Genomic DNA, 24,486 nt, shown 5'->3' with positions numbered 1-24,486 from the left:
GGTAAACGTGTTAACTTTGTGGGCGGAGACCTCCCCCCTCCCCCTTAGGCACAGATCCAAAAACTGGATCTCAGTTTGATGAGTGTGGAAAACAAATTGTATGCAGTCCACCTTGGAATTGAAATATTCCATAAGCTCCGGTATGGACGCCACACCGCCAGACCATACCATCAGCAGGTCGTCGATGTAACGTCCATACCAGAGCAGGCGGTCCAGGAGTGGAGAGGTGTTGATGAGGAGAAAGTGTCCCTCCCACCATGCCATGAAGATGTTTGCAATGGAGGGAGAGAACTTGGCCCCCATCGACACCCCCGACACCTGGAGATAAAAATTCTCACCAAACAAAAAATAATTGTGCCTGAGGAGGAAGTCCACCACCTGAACAACATACTCCCTGAGTACCTGGGTGTAATCACTATAGTGTTCAAAAAACCACCTCAGTGAGACAACAGCTAGATTGTGGGGAATATTAGTGTACAAGGACGCAATGTCCGCTGTTATCCTCCACTCGAAGTCAGCGAAGGCTTGTAATACGGCCCTCGTATCCTTCAGAAAGCCCAGAATAAGTGGCATCAGCGGTTGTAACAGGGAGTCCACCCACTCAGAGAAGCCTATACCAGCCACGATGGGTCTGAGGGGTGGAGGGAATACATCCTTGTGGACTTTAGGTAATGCATGGAAAATAGGGGCTATAGGATGTTCCACAAAAATGTATTTTTTTGTACTAAGACAACCACACAACTCCAGGAGATTCTTCATTTCTGATTGAAAAACCCTTAGTGGGTCACTGGACAAGTGAACATAAACCCCAATATCATCTAACATAGTGGTTACAAGGGATCCATATAAGCCTTTGTCCAGTACAACCACAGACCCCCCCTTGTCCGCCTCTCTGATGATAATGTCCTCCCTTTCCCGTAGATCACGAAGGGCAGTTTTTTCTGCTGCGGTCATATTAGAATGTCCCTGTGCTCTAGAGGTATCATATAACAGACATAATTCTCTCTCTACCCATTCCTGGTATTTATCAAGATTGATCGGGATTGGATAGGGTAAAAATCCCTGTTATGTGTTTTAAAATATGGGGAAGTATTAATGTAGCCCCCCTCATCGCTGATAGCAGTTTGAAGGGAGTTACTATTCCCCAGGCTGTGACCTCCCGACTGAACCCTGTTCTACAGAAACGCTGTGGAATGATTCCTCCCTGTCCTTTCCCTGAAGTTCTATACAGCAAAATAAAAGTTTTAAAGTCTTTCCTCGCACTGTCCCTAGCGCCTGCTGACGTCTCTCCCTGCACTAAGTACGCTGGAAACTGGCAGAATCCAAGATGGCTGCCGCTATTTATAGGGCTGTGACATCACAGGGCTGGCTGGCTGCTGATTGGCTGCATGCATGGCATTGTGGGTGATCCCGCCTTCCCAGAGTTTCTTGCTCCATGTCCTCACACGTGCAGCAGCCATTTTAGGAAAAAGTGCAATTCGTTACCACGAAGCGTGAGGAAATTCAGATCGAATTCCAATTCGTCAACTTCTATTCGCTCATCTCCTAATTATAACCCTTCTCTGCTAACACAACCTATATCAGAAGGGACTGAGGGGAGCGAGAAGAAGAAGACATGACAGTGAAGTGTTTTAACTCCGCACGGCAAACACAACCTGCATCAGGCTCAGTCCCCTTCTCTTTTGATATACCAGTGTCGATCTGCTGGTGCAATCATGTGACAACGGAGCTTCCCCCAAAATGTGACTCATGGGAGAAACCCAAAGTAAAAAACAAGCATCTTCTGTATTTGTACAAGTCTCTGAAAGAGTATTGGGGAAGTATATGAAAAGGATTATCATCAAATGTGTCTCCTCTGTTAATAAGGAAGGAAGTTGACATGACACCATAGGATCATCTCAGATGTAAAGCTAAGGCATGACACCATGAGGTTCCATCATTTCACATAGGATCATCCTAGAAATAGAAGTGAGACATGACACTATGTGACCCCATCAGGCCATATAGGATTCTCCTAGGAATAGAGGTACAGATGTAGCAGGGTTAACACACACTTAAATATTAAATATGCTACATCTGTAGGACATGACAACACATGGCCCCATCAGGTCAAAGAGGATCATCCTAGAAATAGAAGTGAGACATGACACTATGTGGCCTCATCAGATCACACAGGATCATTTGAGGAATAGAGGTAAGACATGGCCCTATCAAGTTATGTAGGATCCTCCTAGGAATAGACATGAGACATGACACCACACTACATGGCCCCATCAGATCACATAGGATCATTCTAGATATAGAGGGGAAATGACACTACTGGCTTCATAATATCACTTACAGTCAAATTGTTGTTTTAGACGACTTGTTTAGCCAGTATCCACCAATATATTGGACCATCACTGGTCGTTATAATGATGGCTGATGGAGCACTACAGATACCAGTTACTCCAAACATCTCCCTCATTAATAAGACTTTCTATTCAAGTCTAGATGACCATCTCAAGAGCAGCCTCAATGTAAGAAATGTGATAATTCAGATGATTTCCACCCCATGTTAGCTAAAACAAAATCAACAATAAGTTGGTGGTGTTTGCTGAGTATATAGGGTCACACAAGGCCACTGTACTCACCAGGACACATGGAGTACTCAGCATTGATGGTTTCCTGGCTGACCTTGTTTGTTATGGAGCAGCTGATATTCCAGGGAGCAGAAGATGACACTTTGAAGAGTTGACCCTCTCCTTCAGAAGCAGCCTTCTCCAGTAACAATTCTCCATTTGCTATAATTGAGGTTGAGACGTTTGTCCCTTTGTCTGCCCTGCACAAAACCACTAGTTGACCTTCCGAGACACATGAGAGACTGATGACCGGTTTTGAGACGGCATCTATTGTGGCAAAAAGAGAAATCAAGGAGTTTATCAGGTCAAGACAGAAGGAAAGTTTAGGGGCATCTCTCAGCAGCAACACAACCTACAATACAAGGACTGTGGAGGGTAGAACATATCTGGGCAAATTATTCTAAATGACTATAAGTGGCACAAGCATGCAGAGATGAGAACTCTGTACATCCAGATGTTCCCTTCCTTACCTTTCCTCTTGATATCCCCAAAGGTTTAAATATTCAGATCAGTACATCTATAATGATAGCTACGTTATAAATCTTGGCTCCTGTTGCTGCCACAGTAATGTGATCTGTCTGCAGTTCCTCCTCCGTCAGAACTCCATGGCCCCATCCTATCTACCCCTGTTTATAGATCGACCTCAAGTGGCATCAAGATTTTCATCTGCAGTTCTTTAAGGTGTCGGCCCTTTACAGAGTGATGAGGGGAGAGTTGCAGAGAGCGATGAGGAGAAAGCAAAGATATAAAATATTTTTTTCTCCACTGTATTCACTGAGGAAAATAAACTTTCAGATGAAATGCAGAATATAAAAGTAAATTCCCCATTAAAAGTGCCCTGTCTGACCCAGGAAGAAGTACAGCAGCGTCTTAAAAAGATTAAAATAGACAAATCGCCGGGACCAGATGGCATACACCCCATAGCCAGACTCTTATTTCTGATATTGAAGGACTTTATACTGACAGGGAGTGTTCCACAGGATTGGTGCATAGCAAATGTGGTGCCAATATTCATAAAGGGTCTAAAAACAGAGCCTTGAAACTATAGACCGGTAAGTGTAACATCTGTCGTGGGTAAACTGTTTGAAGGTTTTCTAAGAGATGCTATCTTGGAGTACCTCAATGAAAATAAACAAATAACACCATATCAGCATGGCTTCATGAGGGATCGGTCATGGCAAACTAATTTAATCATTTTCTATGAGGCGGTAAGTTCTAGACTTGACAGCGGCAAATCAATGGATGCCGTATATCTGGACTTCTCCAAAGCATCTGACACTGTACCGCATAAAAGGTTAGTATATAAAATGAGAATGCTCGGACTGGGAGAAAACGTCTGCATGTGGGTAAGTAACTGGCTGAGTGATAGAAAACAGAGGGGGGGTATTAACGGTACACACTCAGATTGGGTCACTGTCACTAGTGGGGTACCTCAGGGGTCAGTATTGAAGGGGTCACTGTCACTAGTGGGGTACAACACAGGGTGATGGAGGGGTCACTGTCACTTAGGCGAGTACCACAGGGGTCAGTACTGGAGGGGTCACCATCTCTAGTGTGGTACAACACAGGGGTCAGTATTGGGCCCTATCCTCTTCAATATATTTATTAATGATCTTGTAGAAGGCTTGCACAGTAAAATAATTTTTTTTGCAGATGACACTAAACTGTGTAAAGTAATTGACCCGGAAGAGGACAGTATACTGTATATATACACACTACAGAGGACAGTATACTGTATATATACACTACAGAGGACAGTATACTGTATATATACACACTACAGAGGACAGTATACTGTATATATACTACAGAGGACAGTATACTGTATATATACTACAGAGGACAGTATACTGTATATATACTACAGAGGACAGTATACTGTATATATACTACAGAGGACAGTATACTGTATATATACTACAGAGGACAGTATACTGTATATATACACACTACAGAGGACAGTATACTGTATATATACTACAGAGGACAGTATACTGTATATATACACACTACAGAGGACAGTATACTGTATATATACTACAGAGGACAGTATACTGTATATATACTACAGAGGACAGTATACTGTATATATACTACAGAGGACAGTATACTGTATATATACTACAGAGGACAGTATACTGTATATATACTACAGAGGACAGTATACTGTATATATACTATAGAGGACAGTATACTGTATATATACTACAGAGGACAGTATACTGTATATATACTACAGAGGACAGTATACTGTATATATACACTACAGAGGACAGTATACTATATATATACTACAGAGGACAGTATACTGTATATATACTACAGAGGACAGTATACTGTATATATACTACAGAGGACAGTATACTGTATATATACTACAGAGGACAGTATACTGTATATATACACTACAGAGGACAGTATACTGTATATATACTACAGAGGACAGTATACTGTATATATACTACAGAGGACAGTATACTGCTACAGAGGGATCTGGATAGATTGGACTCTTGGGCAGATAAGTGGCAGATGAGGTTTAACACTGACAAATGTAAGGTTATGCACATGGGTAGGAATAATGCAAGTCACCCATACATACTAAATATAAAACACTGGGTAACACTGACATGGAAAAGGACCTAGGTATTTTAGTGAACAGCAAACTAAGCTGCAAAAACCAGTGTCAGGCAGCTGCTGCCAAGGCCAATAAGATAATGGGTTGCATCAAAAGGGGCATAGATGGCGGTGATGAGAACATAGTCCTACCACTTTACACATCACTGGTCAGACCACACATGGAGGACTGTGTACAGTTCTGGGCTCCTGTGAACAAGGCAGACATAGCAGAGCTGGAGAAGGTCCAAAGGAGGGCAACTAAAGTAATAACTGTAATAGAGCAACTACAGGACCCTGAAAGATTATCAAAATTAGGGTTATTCACTTTAGAAAGACGACTGAGGGGAGATCTAATAACTATGTATAAATATATCAGGGGTCAGTACAGAGATCTATCCCATCATCTATTTATCCCCAGGACTGTGACTGTGACGAGGGGACATCCTCTGCATCTGGAGGAAAGAAGGTTTGTACACAAACATAGAAGAGGATTCTTTACTATAAGAGCAGTGAGACTATGGACTCTATACTGTAAGAGCACTGAGACTATGGACACTTTACTGTAAGAGCAGTGAGACTATGGACTCTTTACTGTAAGAGCAGTGAGACTATGGACTCTATACTGTAAGAGCAGTGAGACTATGGACTCTTTACTGTAAGAGCAGTGAGATTATGGACTCTTTACTGTAAGAGCAGTGAGACTATGGACTCTATACTGTAAGAGCAGTGAGACTATGGACTCTTTACTGTAAGAGCAGTGAGACTATGGACTCTTTACTGTAAGAGCAGTGAGACTATGGACTCTTTACTGTAAGAGCAGTGAGACTATGGACTCTTTACTGTAAGAGCAATGAGACTATGGACTCTTTACTGTAAGAGCAGTGAGACTATGGACTCTTTACTGTAAGAGCAGTGAGACTATGGACTCTATACTGTAAGAGCAGTGAGACTATGGACTCTATACTGTAAGAGCAGTGAGACTATGGACTCTTTACTGTAAGAGCAGTGAGACTATGGACTCTTTACTGTAAGAGCAGTGAGACTATGGACTCTATACTGTAAGAGCAGTGAGACTATGGACTCTTTACTGTAAGAGCAGTGAGACTATGGACTCTATACTGTAAGAGCGGTGAGACTATGGACTCTATACTGTAAGAGCAGTGAGACTATGGACTCTTTACTGTAAGAGCAGTGAGACTATGGACTCTTTACTGTAAGAGCAGTGAGACTATGGACTCTATACTGTAAGAGCAGTGAGACTATGGACTCTTTACTGTAAGAGCAGTGAGACTATGGACTCTATACTGTAAGAGCAGTGAGACTATGGACTCTATACTGTAAGAGCAGTGAGACTATGGACTCTATACTGTAAGAGCAGTGAGACTATGGACTCTTTACTGTAAGAGCAGTGAGACTACGGACTCTTTACTGTAAGAGCAGTGAGACTATGGACTCTTTACAGTAAGAGCAGTGAGACTGTGGACTCTTTACTATAAGAGCAATGAGACTATGGACTCTATACTGTAAGAGCAGTGAGACTATGGACTCTATACTGTAAGAGCAGTGAGACTATGGACTCTTTACTGTAAGAGCAGTGAGACTATGGACTCTATACTGTAAGAGCAGTGAGACTATGGACTCTTTACTGTAAGAGCAGTGAGACTATGGACTCTATACTGTAAGAGCAGTGAGACTATGGACTCTATACTGTAAGAGCAGTGAGACTATGGACTCTGTACTGTAAGAGCAGTGAGACTATGGACTCTATACTGTAAGAGCAGTGAGACTATGGACTCTATACTGTAAGAGCAGTGAGACTATGGACTCTATACTGTAAGAGCAGTGAGACTATGGACTCTATACTGTAAGAGCAGTGAGACTATGGACTCTTTACTGTAAGAGCAGTGAGACTACGGACTCTTTACTGTAAGAGCAGTGAGACTATGGACTCTTTACAGTAAGAGCAGCGAGACTGTGGACTCTATACTGTTAGAGCAGTGAGACTATGGACTCTATACTGTAAGAGCAGTGAGACTATGGACTCTTTACTGTAAGAGCAGTGAGACTATGGACTCTATACTGTAAGAGCAGTCAGACTATGGACTCTTTACTGTAAGAGCAGTGAGACTGTGGACTCTATACTGTAAGAGCAGTGAGACTATGGACTCTATACTGTAAGAGCAGTGAGACTATGGACTCTGTACTGTAAGAGCAGTGAGACTATGGACTCTATACTGTAAGAGCAGTGAGACTATGGACTCTTTACTGTAAGAGCAGTGAGACTATGGACTCTATACTGTAAGAGCAGTGAGACTATGGACTCTTTACTGTAAGAGCAGTGAGACTATGGACTCTTTACTGTAAGAGCAGTGAGACTATGGGCTCTTTACTGTAAGAGCAGTGAGACTATGGACTCTTTACTGTAAGAGCAGTGAGACTATGGACTCTTTACTGTAAGAGCAGTGAGACTATGGACTCTTTACTGTAAGAGCAGTGAGACTATGGACTCTATACTGTAAGAGCAGTGAGACTATGGACTCTTTACTGTAAGAGCAGTGAGACTATGGACTCTTTACTGTAAGAGCAGTGAGACTATGGACTCTTTACTGTAAGAGCAGTGAGACTATGGACTCTTTACTGTAAGAGCAATGAGACTATGGACTCTATACTGTAAGAGCAGTGAGACTATGGACTCTTTACTGTAAGAGCAGTGAGACTATGGACTCTTTACTGTAAGAGCAGTGAGACTATGGACTATATACTGTAAGAGCAGTGAGACTATGGACTCTATACTGTAAGAGCAGTGAGACTATGGACTCTTTACTGTAAGAGCAGTGAGACTATGGACTCTATACTGTAAGAGCAGTCAGACTATGGACTCTTTACTGTAAGAGCAGTGAGACTGTGGACTCTGTACTGTAAGAGCAGTGAGACTATGGACTCTTTACTGTAAGAGCAGTGAGACTATGGACTCTTTACTGTAAGAGCAGTGAGACTATGGACTCTTTACTATAAGAGCAGTGAGACTATGGACTCTATACTGTAAGAGCAGTGAGACTATGGACTCTTTACTGTAAGAGCAGTGAGACTATGGACTCTTTACTGTAAGAGCAGTGAGACTATGGACTCTTTACTGTAAGAGCAGTGAGACTATGGACTCTTTACTGTAAGAGCAGTGAGACTATGGACTCTATACTGTAAGAGCAGTGAGACTATGGACTCTTTACTGTAAGAGCAGTGAGACTATGGACTCTTTACTGTAAGAGCAGTGAGACTGTGGCCTCTTTACTGTGAGAGCAGTGAGACTATGAACTCTTTACTGTAAGAGCGGTGAGACTATGGACTCTTTACTGTAAGAGCAGTGAGACTATGGACTCTTTACTGTAAGAGCAGTGAGACTATGGATTCTATACTGTAAGAGCAGTGAGACTATGGACTCTTTACTGTAAGAGCGGTGAGACTATGGACTCTTTACGGTAAGAGCAGTGAGACTATGGACTCTATACTGTAAGAGCAGTGAGACTATGGACTCTATACTGTAAGAGCAGTGAGACTATGGACTCTTTACTGTAAGAGCAGTGAGACTATGGACTCTTTACTGTAAGAGCTGTGAGACTATGGACTCTTTACTGTAAGAGCGGTGAGACTATGGACTCTTTACTGTAAGAGCAGTGAGACTATGGACTCTATACTGTAAGAGCAGTGAGACTATGGACTCTTTACTGTAAGAGCAGTGAGACTATGGACTCTTTACTGTAAGAGCAGTGAGACTATGGACTCTTTACTGTAAGAGCTGTGAGACTATGGAGCTCTTGTAGTAGTGGGCTGGGTCCCTTGGTACCGTCGAATCCTGATCCTTGTGAAGTACTATTAGCTCTTTTAGATATAAGGAGACTTGCAAGTGTAAGCAACCAGCACCGATGAAAGAAGACTCGTACAGTCTGCTTAGTTTCCAAGAAAAATCTGTGTCTCTGTTAACGTCTCAGACCTTTTACTGTGCTAACCCCGCCCTCCATGGCACATGGCCGCCCAATAATATTACAGAAGGCAGGTACAATCCACCGAATGCCTTAACCAATAGGAATATATTTCAGAACTGGAAGGGACATATTTGGACACCTCCTGAGAGTGCCGGTCGGTGGAGCTCAAACATGCTCATGTGGCCTGCTGATCACAATCCACCACCTCTCCCAGGACACGTGCAAATGCCTCCAAATGAATCCGCCTGTCCTTAAACGGATATTGCCCTCTAATCGGACAACATCCATTTAGTCCAGTCCAAGTCTCCCACCGACCCAAAGTGAACCTCTGTTAGACATGGTTCCGGAAGGGGGGGATCAGGGTCGACTAAGAAAGGTGATATAGCATTCACATGGACACCAGTCCCACCAACCAATGTTTAACAGCATATTTTAGAATCCCTGTAGCAGATCAGTCATTCTGCTGGTCTGGAGAAGACTCACCCAGGACATGGAGGTTGAAGGTGTCCTCTGTGAGTTTTGCTTTGTTTACATGGTAGGTGGTGATGATGTACTCTCCGGCATCGTCCGGCTTCACATCGTGCAGCTGCAGGCTTCCATTGGTGGACAGTGAACATTGTGGTCTCCCCTCGTTATTACAGTCTCGTTTATTGCAGTAATCATCCACACTCGCCAGTTGTCTGATGAATTGCCTCGGTCTCTTGAATGTCCATATAAACCTATTACATAGTATGCCACTCGTGTACTCCAGCCTCGTGTCCAGGGGGATCACAATCTTCCCACCACTGGCTGCAAATATGTCCTGGACAAGGGCTGGAAGAGAAAGGTCCAAATATTAGAGGCAGAAGTATATACATTACAGCCCATTATACAGTCTGCAGCAAGGTCCAAGAGAGCAGAACATAGCCATCAGCTGCAGGCATGGACAGGAGGGAAGATAGCAGAATAACAGACTTTTTACTTCACTTTATCTACACTTGTAGACCAGGCTGATACATTTTACCTGCTCTAAAACATTGTAGAGCTGGACTAGGTTAGGACATGTTTTCAGTCTTTATTTCCATTCACTGACAGCAAGCACAGATCTTGTCTAGGCACGCACTACACCATGATCACACAACGTCAAGTCATACTCACAATATGTCCCATCCTGAAGCTTTGTGCTTCCAGGACTTAGTGCAGCACAGGCGCTATGAGAATAAGACCAGAGAGCGGCGAGTAATACCAGTGCTAGGACTAGGAGCACCATACTGCTTCCTGGGCCCTGAAAATAAATCCATTTGTTCTCCTCCCAGGCCCCTTCCTGTGTTTAGGCCCCATAGCAGCCACTTCTACTGCTTCCACGGCAGCTATGTGCCTGGTGTGTCGTGGGTGCAGTGGTGGAGGCCACCACTACTGTAATCTGGATTGACACCACAGTGGGCAGGGACTGTATTAGTGCCATCGTGACTCACTGAAACAAACTGCTTAATATTGTGCTTGTGTTTCATGAAAATGTGCTTGTGCCTGAGTTCCCATAAAGTTGCAGAGGGAGGTGGAGGTTCTAACAACCCTCCCAGGGCTGACTCCGCTCTCTGAGAAGAGAAGAAGGAGGAGAGTGTGATGTCTGAGGGAGAAGAAACACCTCATTGTGGAGAGTTATCTAGACTCCAGAGTTAGCTCCATCTAGCAGCCTCTAGAAGGAAAAGATTACAGGCAATCCAGGCAAACCAGAGAGGGAGTGAGAATATTGGCAAAGGAAGGTAACTGTCATTTATCAGGCTCTAGTCTCCTTTGCATTAGGTGGAGAAACTCTAAGCTAACAGCTGCCCACCATAACCAAAGACAGAAAGGCCACCTGTCAGGAGATAGTATTCCTAGAGAGGATACAGCAGTATATGATATGCAGTACAGCAGAGATAGTCCATCCCTCCAGCCTGGAGAAACCAGGGAGGAATATTGATTGTTATAGAGGTAACCTTTCTATGTACAGTTTGATTTTGTTTTGGTAAGTTTTGTGCCGGATATCGGTTGAGTGTTCGGTTATGGTATAGCGCAGTGACCAGTCTGATACTGGAATCATGACAGGGGTATTGGCTACCTGACGGCCGACCCCTTACTCATACTCACCTGCCCTTTGAAACACACACACCCCACACACAGGCCATCCCCCCACCTTTTTTTACCAATCCATCCCCTCCCAGCATCTCATACCCCTTACCTTTAACAAAAACCAGGCAGGAATAAATCCCCACAGCAGCCATTTTTATTAACAAACAACATAAAATATAAATAACCATATAAATGACCATAACTCTAATAATCAATTCCTTGCAAGGGGAGGTCCTTGAAGCCGCAAATAACAGAAATACCCCACTGGGGTGCCATCTTGCCTCCAGCCATTGCCCGCCAGCTCGGAAGCACACCTGAATAGCCCCCCTCTTCAATGCCGCCACCACTGGGAGTCCATCCCCAACCATGGTGCCCTCCTATCATCCTCACCAGTGAATAAACCAACTTCAAGGACCTCCCCCCGCCACAGCCACCGTGACAAGACCTTCCCCCTTATCTCCACACCTCACCGACCAAAACCACTTACCCCCGACCATTCCTGTAATCTGCCATACCCCCCTCCTTCCCATCATAAAGGAAAGGGTGGGGGGTGGGACTCTTCTTTCTTCTACCTAAAATGGCACCTTCCTTCTCCCTGCCTCATTCTTTTAACCCCTCAACCCCCACCCCTAAACTCAAATTATCCAGTCCCTAACCCCCATGATTCCTCTTAATCCGCCCCTCTTTACTACCTGAACTCTTACTACGTCCGGGGTCTCCCTGAGCCAAACCCTCCGTTATGCCGGCCTCCCCTAAAGCTCTGCTCCCAGTCCGGCCATAACTTTGTGTGAACATTAGTGGCAGTTTAGCGGTGAAATCGTCCTATAGTTGATGATTCTGCTTAATGTTTGTATATCTGTGGCTGTTACACTGAATTTGTAGAATTGTTTGGCATAATTAATACGGGTACTACAGTGTAGAAAGGAGGTGCTTGTAGTTTTGTGCCAACTCCTAGAGATCGGTACCAGTGTCTTTTATTTTTTTTTGTAGCAACCATTGTGTTTGTATTCCTGTAGAATGGAAAGCATTTTTAAATAAGTTGCAAAGTTGAAGGAAACGGCGGCCATTCTTCAAGCTATGCAGGGATCTACTGATCCATGGCTGCAGGCCCAGAATTGTGTAGCAAACCTGATCGGTACCAAAAAATGGCGCAAAAGGAAAGGCAAGTATGCTCTGATTTTTGCTGCTGGGTGGATAGCGGATAAATATCAGGAGTCTTGTAGGCGGAAGCTGAGTTTGGAAGGAGAAGTGGAAGATTTAAAAGGGGAAATTGTTAAATTGAGAACTCTTGTCCAGCAGGCAGCTGAAGCTAGCCCTGAGTATGAATGTACTGTGAGGTGTAATACTGAGCTGCGCAAGGAGAATGAATGGTTGTCTGAAAGCCTGACGCATGCACAGGATGCTGAGAGGGAATTGTCTGCTCTCTGCAGGAGGACAGAGGATGAACATTCTCGGTGCTTAGCGCAGCCGGAGTCATTGAAACAACCGTTAGAGAGTAATGTGTCTGGGGTTAGAGGAAATGTATGGGCTGTAAGCATGGAGAAGTCTGAGGACTGTGGGTCACATAGTGGAACCGACTCAGGGATGGAGATGGACAATGTGTCTGACCCTGGAGTTGGAAGTGTTAACACAATGCCAGAAGATTCCTCAGATGAGTCCGTGGTAAGTGGACTCAATACAGATGGTAGTGTGGGATCTAGTAATGCTGGGATGTTGTGCAGCAAGGCAGATCACCATGTGCCCAGAGAAGGTATTGTGCAGGGAGACAAGCTATTCGTTGTTTTGCATGCAGGGAATACGGGCACATTGCACGATATTGTGACATCGCTAATGGCTACAGACACAGGCATGTTAAGTACCCCCAGAACCACACCTAGAAGTGAAGTGGTTTATTCAGCAAGGTGGGCTAATGGTCCCAGACATGGTTCTTTGCAAAGGTATAGAACCCAGGGACAGCCAAGGTCATGGATCCAGGAAGCAGATTTTAAATCCCAATATGAACGGTTAAAATGTGAAAATGTGAAGCTCAGAGAGGAAAGAGATCGGTTCCTGGAATTCAGCAGAGTTTCTAATTTTGTGTGCCAGAGAAGGGGAAATGACGAGATGTTATTGAGGTCTTTGTAAACCATTTTACTGTTTGTAAAAAAGAAAAAGAAAAGAGGAACTTTAAGACCTAATTTAAATTGACTTTTCCCTTTCCCTTGAAACCGGTTTTGGGACCTTGTAATGTTAAATCCTGCTTCTTTGGAAAAATGAATCTGAAGCCGGCTGCATTCTTAATGTGGTCACGGTTCTGCCTGATGAAGGACTTATACTAGCCCGAAACGTTGCTTCTGGTGTACCACTGTGCCCGGCTGAAATAATATGAAATAAAATTCAATATGCATCATAATTGCTGTTGGAGTGCTGTCTAAATCCATACGATGTATACAGTTCTTGTGGTGGAGCTAAGAACTAAAACCCAACTTATATCGCTCGGAGATAGACGACAAAGAGGCACTTATAGAGGACTTCCTGCAGCGAACCAGGATCCCAGCACTTGCGGAACCGGACTCGACACTTCTGAATTCCCCAATCTCCTTGGGGGAGTTGCAGGAGGTCGTATCTGGAATTCAGGGGTCTCCTGTCCCCGGGTCGGATGGCCTCCCGTTTGGCATATAAAAGTGCCACGCGGAGGTCCTCCTGCCTGGGCTATTGCAGGTACTAAATGAATCCAGTACTACAGGGAAATTGCCCCCATCATTAATGGAGGCAATTATCACACTGATTTTGAAGAAAGGGAAGGATGGTAATAAAGTAGAGGCCTATCGACCCATATCATTACTCAACTCAGATTACAAGATAGTCGCCAAAGTCCTCGCAAACAGACTAAAAAAGGTAATAACGGGGCTAGTACATACAGATCAGACGGGGTTCATTCCCGGGCGACAGATCCAGACAAATATACGTAGGACCTTCCTGAATATACAGACAGGAGGGGGGGAGGACCGCTTCATCCTGTCTTTGGACGCCGCTAAGGCCTTCGACAGGGTGGAGTGGTCCTTTCTTTGGCAGACCATGCATAAGATGAATTTGGGGAAAAGTTTTATTGAATGGGTCAGAATGTTATACAATGGTCCAGTGGCTAGAGTTAACATCAACGGGGTGATCTCCCCTGCTATTCGTCTGCAGCGTGGTACTCGGGAGGGCTGCCCGCTCTCTCCATTACTTTTCGCAATTTTCATGGAACCCCTTGCTTGCAGGATTAGAGCCGATGAGGGAATTGTGGGATTCGGAGGAAGGGGGGCGGGGGACAAGATCAGTTTATACGCGGACGATGTACTGCTTTATTTAAATGACGGATGGAGAAATGTTCCACGCGTTATGCAAACAATAGACGAGTTCAGCCGGGCGGCCGGGTATGAGATAAACTGGTCCAAATCTGTCCTCTTTCCTCTGATTCGCGGACCCCCACAAACCGAGGTAAAGGTAAAACTAATATCACCGCTGGACCATTTGGAGTATTTAGGGATAAAGATTGGTAGCTCATTAAGGGACTACAATAAATTAAACATCATCCCCTTGATAAATAAAGTAAAGGAGAAGGTCAGGGTTTGGCAGAAACTTCCCCTTTCGCAGATTAATAGAATCGCACTGATTAAAATGATTTTATTGCCCTGGATACTGTATGTGGTCGGCCCCTGCCCCATTTGGATCGAGGATGGTTTTTTCAACTGGATTGACAGACTGATCAACGATCTGATATGGGGCAGGAAAAGGGTTCGTATCACGCTGCGATATCTCCGGTTAGCTGAAATTGATGGTGGCCTTGGCCTTCCATATTTTCAGGGATACTATTTGTGTTCCCAACTGTAATGGTGCATTAATGCTTCGGATAGCTTATTGCTATCTTACATTACTAAACAACAGACGTGTCCTATACAGAACATATTTAGTATAGTGGAGGCTGGACTTTTAGGTCGCTGTGAACACACTTGCCCCATAAGTATAATGCTGCAGAAAGTATGGAATAAGATAAAATCCATTTGAAGGTTACGTATGCCCTGGAGTTCACCTCGTTATGGGATAATCCTTTCCTAAAAGAATTTTCAGCCCTAAATGATAACAATTATTGGACTCGGAGAGGGATCACGACGCTGTCACATATTTGTACTGCTGGTAAACTAAAACCCATAGGGGAAATATTTCACGAGACACCAATTACGGCGTTAAACCACTATAGATATGCTCAACTTAAGCATGCACTCGCACATATGCGAAATAAAATTTCTCAAACACCCGCCACGCAGTCACTGTTAGGTTTCTGTTACACTTCTTATGGGAAAAAAAATAGGGTCTCACAAATCTATACTACATTTCAAAAGGATTTAAGCACGGTTATTAAATTTAAAAGTGTTGGCAAATGGGAAGCGGATTTAGGGTCAGGTAACTCACTCCAGTGGCGGGAAGTATATCAAAATATTAAGAAGGCCTCCCTCTCGCGCCAGTATCGGTTGACACAATTTAAAATTGTACACCGGTTATATCTTACTCCGGGACTCCTCTCTAAAATGTACAGGAATAAAGAAAAATAATGTTGTTGTCTGAAATGCCTCTGTCCCGAAGCCGGATATGTCCATATGCAATGGAGTTGCCCGGCCATTAAGAATTTTTGGCAAAGTATATTCCAGGGTATGGGGTCAATAACTGAGAATAGCCCTACCCCAACAATTAAATTAGCCATACTCGGGATATTTTCTCCGGAGTTTAAACATAAACTATCAAAAGGCTAACAGATTCGCTGGCTCAAGGGACTCTTATTGGCTAAGGTACTAATTCTTAGAAATTGGGTGACGGATAAGGCCCCTACCCTACCAGAGTGGGAAAGTAAAGGAATTAGAGTACATTAAATGTAAAGGGGAGAAGCATCGGACATAATGAGAGGATACTGGGCTGGAGTGGAGCTGATAAGGGATGCCCGGGCGGAACCACCCACGTACATACGGCGGTTAAGGTATGATTTACAGGGTACTATGACTGGGGTTTGTTTTTCATGGAAGGAGGGAGACTAGTATCCATGCTGGGGCTTCTTGTTCTCCTCTATGTGTTTGATGGCCTATTTGGCTAATGCGCCATGTTAGTGTCCTAGCATTATGTATATTATTGTGATTATACATTTGAGATGTGATATGTATACCCAATATGCTCCTTCTTTTTATATATTTGTATATTGTCCTCTTCTGAGAAAATTAATAAAGAAATTAATAAATAAAAAAAAGAACTAAAACCCGGACGTGCACCCAATTTTGCCAGGTTAAGGAAGAGTGCTGTGGTCAAACAGATTTGAGCTCATTGTTTAGCAACATAACCCATTCCCTTGGTATACAAGCAGTCGAAAGAACACTTCTTGCGGATCCCCTGATGCCCCCCATCTCAGAGAACCTTCATTACTAATTCCATTCACTTAATCCTCAACCACAATTACTTTATTTTCAAAGACACTTGTGGCGAAACCAACCTCGCCACTGAGTTTTGGAGAGGCCTGTTTATCCGCCTCTTGCCTCAGGATTATGGCCCATACTAACTTTTAAACCCCTGAACCTATTCAAGTGAATTTTGGATAGGTTTGTCCCCAAGTTATACTGTTTAAATTGATGTAAGTTATATGTATGGCCAATGTAAACTCACAAAGTTGTAACAATTTATAATAAGTGTAACTTGTCAGCTTGGGAGGAAAATGCTGGGTGTGTTTCTATTGTGCCATTGTCCCATTGTGTGTTTAAATGGTGTTTCTTTGGATAGGACCGCGCTACCTCTGGAATCACAGAGAATCCACAATCGAAGCCAGCAAGATATTCACAAGCATGGGGAAGCAAACAGGCCAGTCAAAACCTCTCCTCCTCTCCTTTCCAGGCTTCTATGGAACACCAAAATTGCATCCAATAGTGAAGTACCGTCATGCAAGTCGGAGTAAAACGGTTTTATTATACTCACAATGCACACGTATAAACAAGCAGTATACAATGGATCAAATCACCCGACCCGGGTTTCGCTGTCAGATGAATGTTGTAAATAACAAAAAATAAAAACGGTGCCAAAACCGCTATTTCTTGTTATCTTGCCTCACAAAAAGTGTAATATAGAGCAACCAAAAATCATATGTACCCTAAACTAGTACCAACAAAACTTCCACCCTATCTCATAGTTTTTAAAATGGGGTCACTTTTTTGGAGTTTCTACTCTAGGGGTGCATCAGGGGGGCTTCAAATGGGACATGGTGTAAAAAAAAACAGTTTAGCAAAATCTGCCTTCCAAAAACCGTATGGCATTCCTTTCCTTCTGTGCCCTGCCGTGTGCCCAGCGGTTTAAGACCACATTTGGGGTGTTTCTGTAAACTACAGAATCAAGGCCATAAATATTGAGTTTTGTTTGGCTGTTAACCCTTGCTTTGTTACTGGAAAAAAATGGATTAAAATGGAAAATTTGCTGAAAAATTTAAATTCTGAAATTTCAGCTCCATTTGCCAATAACTCTTGTGGAACACCTAAAGGGTTAACACCGTTTATTAAATCAGTTTTGAATACCTTGAGGGGTGTAGTTTCTTAGATGGGGTCACTTTTATGGAGTTTCTACTCTAGGGGTGCATCAGAGGGGCTTCAAATGGGCCATGGTGTCAAAAAAACCAGTCCAGCAAAATCTGCCTTCCAAAAACCATATGGCATTCCTTTCCCTCTGCGCCCTGCCGTGTGCCCGTACAGCTGTTTACGACCACATATGAGGTGTTTCTGTAAACTAAAGAATCAGGGCCATAAATATTGAGTTTGTTTGGCTGTTAACCCTTGCTTTGTAAAAGTAAAAAAAAATATTAAAATGGAAAATGCCAAAAAAGTTAAATTTTAAAATTGTATCTCTATTTTCCATTAATTCTTGTGGAACACCTAAAGGGTTAACAAAGTTTGTAAAATCAGTTTTGAATACCTTGAGGGGTGTAGTTTCTAGAATGGGGTCATTTTGGGTGGTTTCTATTATGTAAGCCTTGCAAAGTGACTTCAGACCTGAACTGGTCCCTAAAAATTGGGTTTTTGAAAATTTCTGAAAAATTTCAAGATTTGCTTCTAAACTTCCCCAAAAAATAAAATATCATTCCCAAAATGATCCAAACATGAAGTAGACATATGGGGAATGTAAAGTAATAACTATTTTTGGAGGTATTACTATGTATTATAGAAGTAGAGAAATAGAAACTTGGAAATTTGCGATTTTTTACAAATTTTTGCTAAATTTGGTATTTTTTTATAAATAAAAATACATTTTTTTTACTTCATTTTACCAGTGTCATGAAGTACAATATGTGACAAAAAAACTATCTCAGAATGGCCTGGATAAGTCAAAGCGTTTTAAAGTTATTACCACTTAAAGTGACACTGGTCAGATTTGCAAAAAATGGCCTGGTCCTTAAGGTGAAATAAGGCTGTGTCCTTAAGGAGTTAAGAGCTGCCACCACAACAGATGGAAAAAAATTATCCTATACAGCCAAATGAGGTGGATCCGCAGAAACTGTTCTGATGACGGAGTCTGTAAAGAACAACTTGCCATTCTCAAAAAAAGATTTTCAGATAAGGGTTATCCCAATAAACTGATACAGAAATCAGAGAGTAGGGTCCTTAAAGAAAGTTAAAGAGATAGCTTAAAAAATGGTAAGGAGAGAAAACAGAGTGATCCCTCACATGTCAACTTCAACTCCAAACATTCCGAGATCAGGAAGATTCTTAATAAACATTGGAAAATCCTCTTAAAAGACCCCGTTATAGGCACGACAATTCCAAAAATCTCTAACCTAACTTATAGAAAAGCGCGTACTTTGAAGAACATCGTAGCACCCTCGTACCCCAAACTATCTAACGATCCCTCTACCCTTAGACCCAAAACCAACAAGACCCACCCAAGATCAGGCTCTTTCAAATGCGGTATCAAAAGGTGTAAATGCTGTGATATTGTCAGCTGCTGTGCGGAACGGGTCATACTACCACCTCCTAGAGAACCAATTATACTACGCCACATTATGAATTGTAGCACCTCAAATGTTATATACCTTCTACAATGTACTTGTGATCTCCTGTACGTAGGACGGACAACCCAGTGTTTAAGAGAACGGATGAATGAACACCGTTCGAACATATGACGAAAAATAGTAACACATATAGTATCTCGTCACTTCTCACTGCACCATGACGGGGGCCCATCCTCATTGAGAGTAACTCCCCTGGAATCGACTTTTTTGTGTCCTCATCAACACACAACACGTACCACCCCCCCACATCCATGATTTACCCACTGTACTGTGGTTGTAACACCTTCATGAGTCCATTACTCTCTATGTACATTGGTTAATCATACATTTCACTAGGATATATGTGTACTTTTCAATGTATCTATTGGTGTTTTTACAAATTTAGTTTGACTCCGCGCATATCTTTATCTTGAGCACAGACACCGATATTTTATTATGCGCTCAGATACTGTTATTTTATTCCATTTTACTCCACTTTGTCTTTATACTACCGTTATTCCTATGTGTCCTCTTTTGTACATTTCTGGTTTTAATAGTCTGATTAGTTCCTATCCTAGTCCCTATTGACCGTGCATATTTTATTACGTATAATTTATCATCCGTTCATTTATTATCATTATTTTTTATATATAATATTTTTTAGGTACTGTTAGATTCTGTTTCGTTTTTACCGTAACCCTAGGGTCCTTTTACACATGAGATTTGTTTCACCCTTATTTGCATATAGATGTCCTTTATAATGTTATCCCCCCCTCTGTTTTTACTTTATTACTCTAAGTCCCGCCCCCATGAGCTCATTGGCGTTCATACACGTCTACACCTCCGTGTGTCCCCATTGGGCCGCCGTTGTAATCCTCTGCATTTGGAGCCAAAAAGATGAATAATTAATGTAAAGAAACGGCGCTCACCGGGGAACAGGAAACCCGGAAGTACAGTGAATTTCCGGTCAAAACGCACAAGTGGAACGCACGAGGGCCCGTGCACATGTGCTCCAAAGGAATGCATTGGGTCTCGTGTGTTCCACTTGTGTGTTTCACCGGGTCACTGTACTTCCGGGCTTCCTGTTCCCCGGTGAGCGCCGTTTTCTTTATATTAATTATTCATTTTGGCTTCCTGAATTGGGCTCCGCCCTCTTTCTAACCCACATTGTTCCTATTTAGTTCTTTCAACATTTAATATATTAATACATATATATTCATCACTTAGAAAAAATGTGGGGGGTTGAGTCCGCACAACCCGCATGTAGGTGCATATCACTATGGCGAAATACATATACAAACGGAAAATGCAAATGTGATCGCACACTACATCCAGCATTCTGCCCTGCCTCCATGCTGGATGAGGCATTGGTGTACATTTTGGCCAAAGTGTAATAAGCCACTCACCACGTCAAGGTCGCCTCTATGAGTGGTCCCTAACACTAGTTCCTACCTGTTTATGGGCCATGACAGCCACACAAAGTCCAGGGAATGCAGGTCAGCATGCATGCCAAGCACACTCTGCTTTTAACCCCGTCCGGTGCCATTACAGCTTTCATCGGATCCAGGGATGCAAGTACCAACATGCATGCTGAGCCCACCATATACTTCTCCTGGAGCCAAATGGCTACAGGTAGGAACAAGTGTTAGGGACCACTCAAATGAGACGACCTTGACGCGGTGAGTGGCTTATTACGCTTTGGCCAAAATGTACACCAATGTCTCATCCAGCATGGAGGCAGCGCAGAATGCTGGATGTAGTGTGCGATCACATTTGCATTTTCCGTTTGTATATTCATCACTTGTTTTCTAATGTATAATATGCGTTCCACAGTTGAACGCACCACTTCCGGTTTGCCTGGAAACCGGAAGTGATGTCACTTAGGCAGGCATTTTATGTTATGTATGTGTGTATATATATATATATGTGTCCTACCTGTAACCGTTTTTTATTATTTCTCCTGATGAAGGGGTATTTATGCCTTCCCCGAAACGCGTTGAGCCGCATATCCTTGAAATTGTCACGGAACCATGAACCAGACGTACAACAAGAGATAAGTGAAAATAAGAAGGCTTTATTGAAAATAAAGCTGTAAAGCAAAAGTCCAAACGAATGGTGAAACCGAAGCAGAGTCTTTGAGAGGCCAGAGATCAGGAACCAGAAGGGTAGTCAGACGAAGCCAGGATCAGGAACCAGCAGGGTAGTCAGACGAAGCCAGGATCAGGAACCAGCAGGGTAGTCGGACGAAGCCAGGATCAGGAACCAGCAGGGTAGTCAGACGAAGCCAGGATCAGGAACCAGAAGCAGCAGCAGTCTTAGAAGCATGTGAACACAGGAGGACCAAGCAAGGAACTGAAGCATCCAGCTCCTCCCAGTGGGAAGGAGGAGCCGCAGGGTGGAAGGCTACAAGAAACCCAGAAACCAAGATGGCCGCCAGCACATGTCAAACGAAGGAGAACAGCAAGAAGGTAAGACCATGACAGTACCTCCCCCTCAAGGGCCCCTCCTCCGCGGAGCAAAAAACGGTTTCTGAGGGAAGCGTGCGTGGAAGGCTCGGAGCAAGGCAGGAGCATGGACATCTGCGGAGGGAACCCAGGAACGCTCCTCTGGACCATAACCACGCCAATGGACCAAAAACTGCACCCGACCGCGGACCAGGCGTGAGTCCAGGATATTGCTCACCTCATACTCCTCATGATTGCCCACTCGGACCGGACGAGGCCGAGGAACCGAGGAAGTGAAACGATTACACACCAGTGGCTTCAACAGGGAGACATGAAACACGTTAGAGATCCGCATGCCAGGAGGAAGCGCAAGGGCATTGTCACGGCTGGGGATGGGGGAAACCCTCAGCCGTGAGGTGCCAGGTGTTGATGTAGCTACTCGGCCATGAAGCCACAGGACAGGGAGCAGGTCACCTCCTACAGCGTCCCTACCCTGACCCTAACTCCTAACCTGCATGGGCCGACCTTTAAGGTAGGAGGGCCCATGCGCCGGAACCTCGGAGCCCTGTCTTACCCTCCGCAGATCCCTGAGCTAGGAGCTGGGTAAGGCAACCTACTCCTCCTTGACACGGAGGAGCAGGAGCCTCAATGGCCAAGCTGTTGGGAAAAGGGGAACAGAAACAGCAATACGGAAATGGCAGGTGAACAGACATTCACCAACCTGCCACAGCCCTGCTGACTGGATCCCTAAACAGACAGGGATCCAGAACCGTTATGCTGCACAAACACATATGAAAATCCCAACAGACAAACTTGCTACAACACACACATAAAGACATAGGCAAACATAAAACTATACTATGAACTGTAAACTCAAACTCAAACTATGACCACAGTGGTGGCTCTCACTGGCGGATGACAAACACAGGAGGCTGCTATCAGCAAGCATGCTGAAGCAACCTACTGAGCTCTGCAAGAGAGAGGGTCTTTATAGGCCCAAGTGGCCACACCCAAGGATTGGACACACCCAGTGACATCACACACACACTGGGAAGGAAGTTAACCCTTCCAGTAACACAGAAGGGAAAACAAACATACATAAAGGGAAAGTGCACACAATAACTAACAACAAGTGCACACATACACACATCACGCAAAACCGCATGCACAACGTAGCAAGCTGCAATGGCACAGCTCCGACTGCTACGCTGCCCATACACACTGTTGCCAGCGGCAACCACAGGTGAGGCAAATACCACAGCCCTCACCTGTGATTGAACACCAAAGAGAACCGCTGACAACCGCATGCGGTTCAGGAGTCACGGTCATAGCCATGGCCGTGACAGGCATAGGCTACCGGGTTTACCCTGCGAAGCACTCGGAAGGGACCAACAAAGCGAGGCGCCAGCTTGGGAGTGGGCACTCGAAGGTTGAGGTTGTGGGTGGACAACCATACACGGTCTCCGACCTGGTAGGAAGGAGCAGGCGCTCGTCTGCGATCAGCCTGGAGTCTCTGGCGCTGCGCAGAGGCCTCAAGGGACTTCTGGACCTGTACCCAAGAAGCACGTAGGACGGAAAGGTGATCCTCCACAGCCGGAATATCCTGGGGAGAGAATACCTCCGGTAACACGGCAGGTTGGAACCCATAATTGGCCTAGAAGGGAGACGTCCCAGAGGAAGAGTTCACCGCCGTGTTCCTGGCAAACTCAGCCCAAGGCAGAAGGTCAACCCAATTGTCTTGGTGATCGGAGACATAGCCACGAAGGAATTGCTCCAAGGCCTGATTGGATTGTTCTGCGGCCCCATTGGACTGAGGGTGGTAGGCCGAGGAGAAGGAGAGATGAATCCCCAACTGGGAGCAAAAGGCGCGCCAGAACCTGGACACAAACTGACTCCCCCGATCCGACACAATCTCCTTGGGCAAACCGTGCAACCGGAAGACCTCCCTGGCAAAAATCGTGGCCAACTCTTGTGCAGAGGGTAACTTCTTGAGAGGAACACAGTGGCACATTTTGGAAAACCGATCCACAATCATGAGAATGACCGTATGGCCTCGTGATGCAGGGAGGTCCACAATGAAATCCATCCCCAGGTGTGACCATGGGCGCTCCCCGGTGGCTATGGGTTGCAGAAGGCCCAACGGAAGGTGCCGAGGGGACTTACTCTGGGCACAAACGGAGCATGCCGCTACATATGCGGCGATGTCGGAACGTAGGGAAGGCCACCAGAACAGACGTGAAACAGCCCAGGACAGCTGATTCTTTCCAGGATGCCCCGCGGTCTTGGAGTTATGGTAGGTTCGCAACAACCGAGTGCGCAACTTCTCAGGCACAAAACATCTGCCGTTGGGTCTCCCAGGGGGAGCACCAGATTGAGCCGCCAAAATCTGCTCACCCAGGGGAGAGGTCAGGCTGGTGCAAATGGCGGCCAGGATCTGATTCGGAGGTATGACCGAAGTCGGAATCGACTCCTCCCTGGACAGCTCGGAGTACTGCCGTGATAGGGCATCCGCCCTGATGTTCTTGGAACCGGGTAGGTAGGAGACCACGTAATTAAAACGTGACAAGAACAGAGCCCATCTGGCCTGACGTGGTGTCAATCTCTTGGCCTCAGAAAGGTAGGTCAGATTCTTATGGTCCGTCAGGATGAGAACCGGAACCACCGAACCCTCGAGCAAGTGCCTCCATTCTTTAAGGGCCTGCACG

The 24,486-nt window shown here is 44.5% G+C and overlaps 2 protein-coding genes across 2 annotated transcripts in view; both read right to left on the bottom strand.

The window, feature by feature from the left end:
* LOC120994309 (T-cell surface antigen CD2-like) overlaps window positions 1–24,486 on the bottom strand; it is a 165,447-nt gene that overhangs the window by 63,051 nt on the left and 77,910 nt on the right. The window lies entirely within an intron of this gene.
* The window catches only part of LOC120993147, a 64,621-nt gene that overhangs the window by 7,375 nt on the left and 32,760 nt on the right, over window positions 1–24,486 (bottom strand). Inside the window, exons 2-3 of the mRNA XM_040421713.1 lie at window positions 9,701–10,030; window positions 2,634–2,888 (exon numbers count right to left, since the gene is read on the bottom strand). Of these exons, the coding sequence (XP_040277647.1) occupies window positions 2,634–2,888; window positions 9,701–10,030 (585 nt within the window). The remainder of the gene's footprint in view (window positions 1–2,633; window positions 2,889–9,700; window positions 10,031–24,486) is intronic.

The sequence above is a fragment of the Bufo bufo genome, chromosome 3, assembly GCF_905171765.1.
Source record: "Bufo bufo chromosome 3, aBufBuf1.1, whole genome shotgun sequence".
Taxonomy (NCBI): Eukaryota; Metazoa; Chordata; class Amphibia; order Anura; family Bufonidae; genus Bufo; species Bufo bufo.
This window is presented reverse-complemented; position numbering and strand designations above follow the sequence as displayed.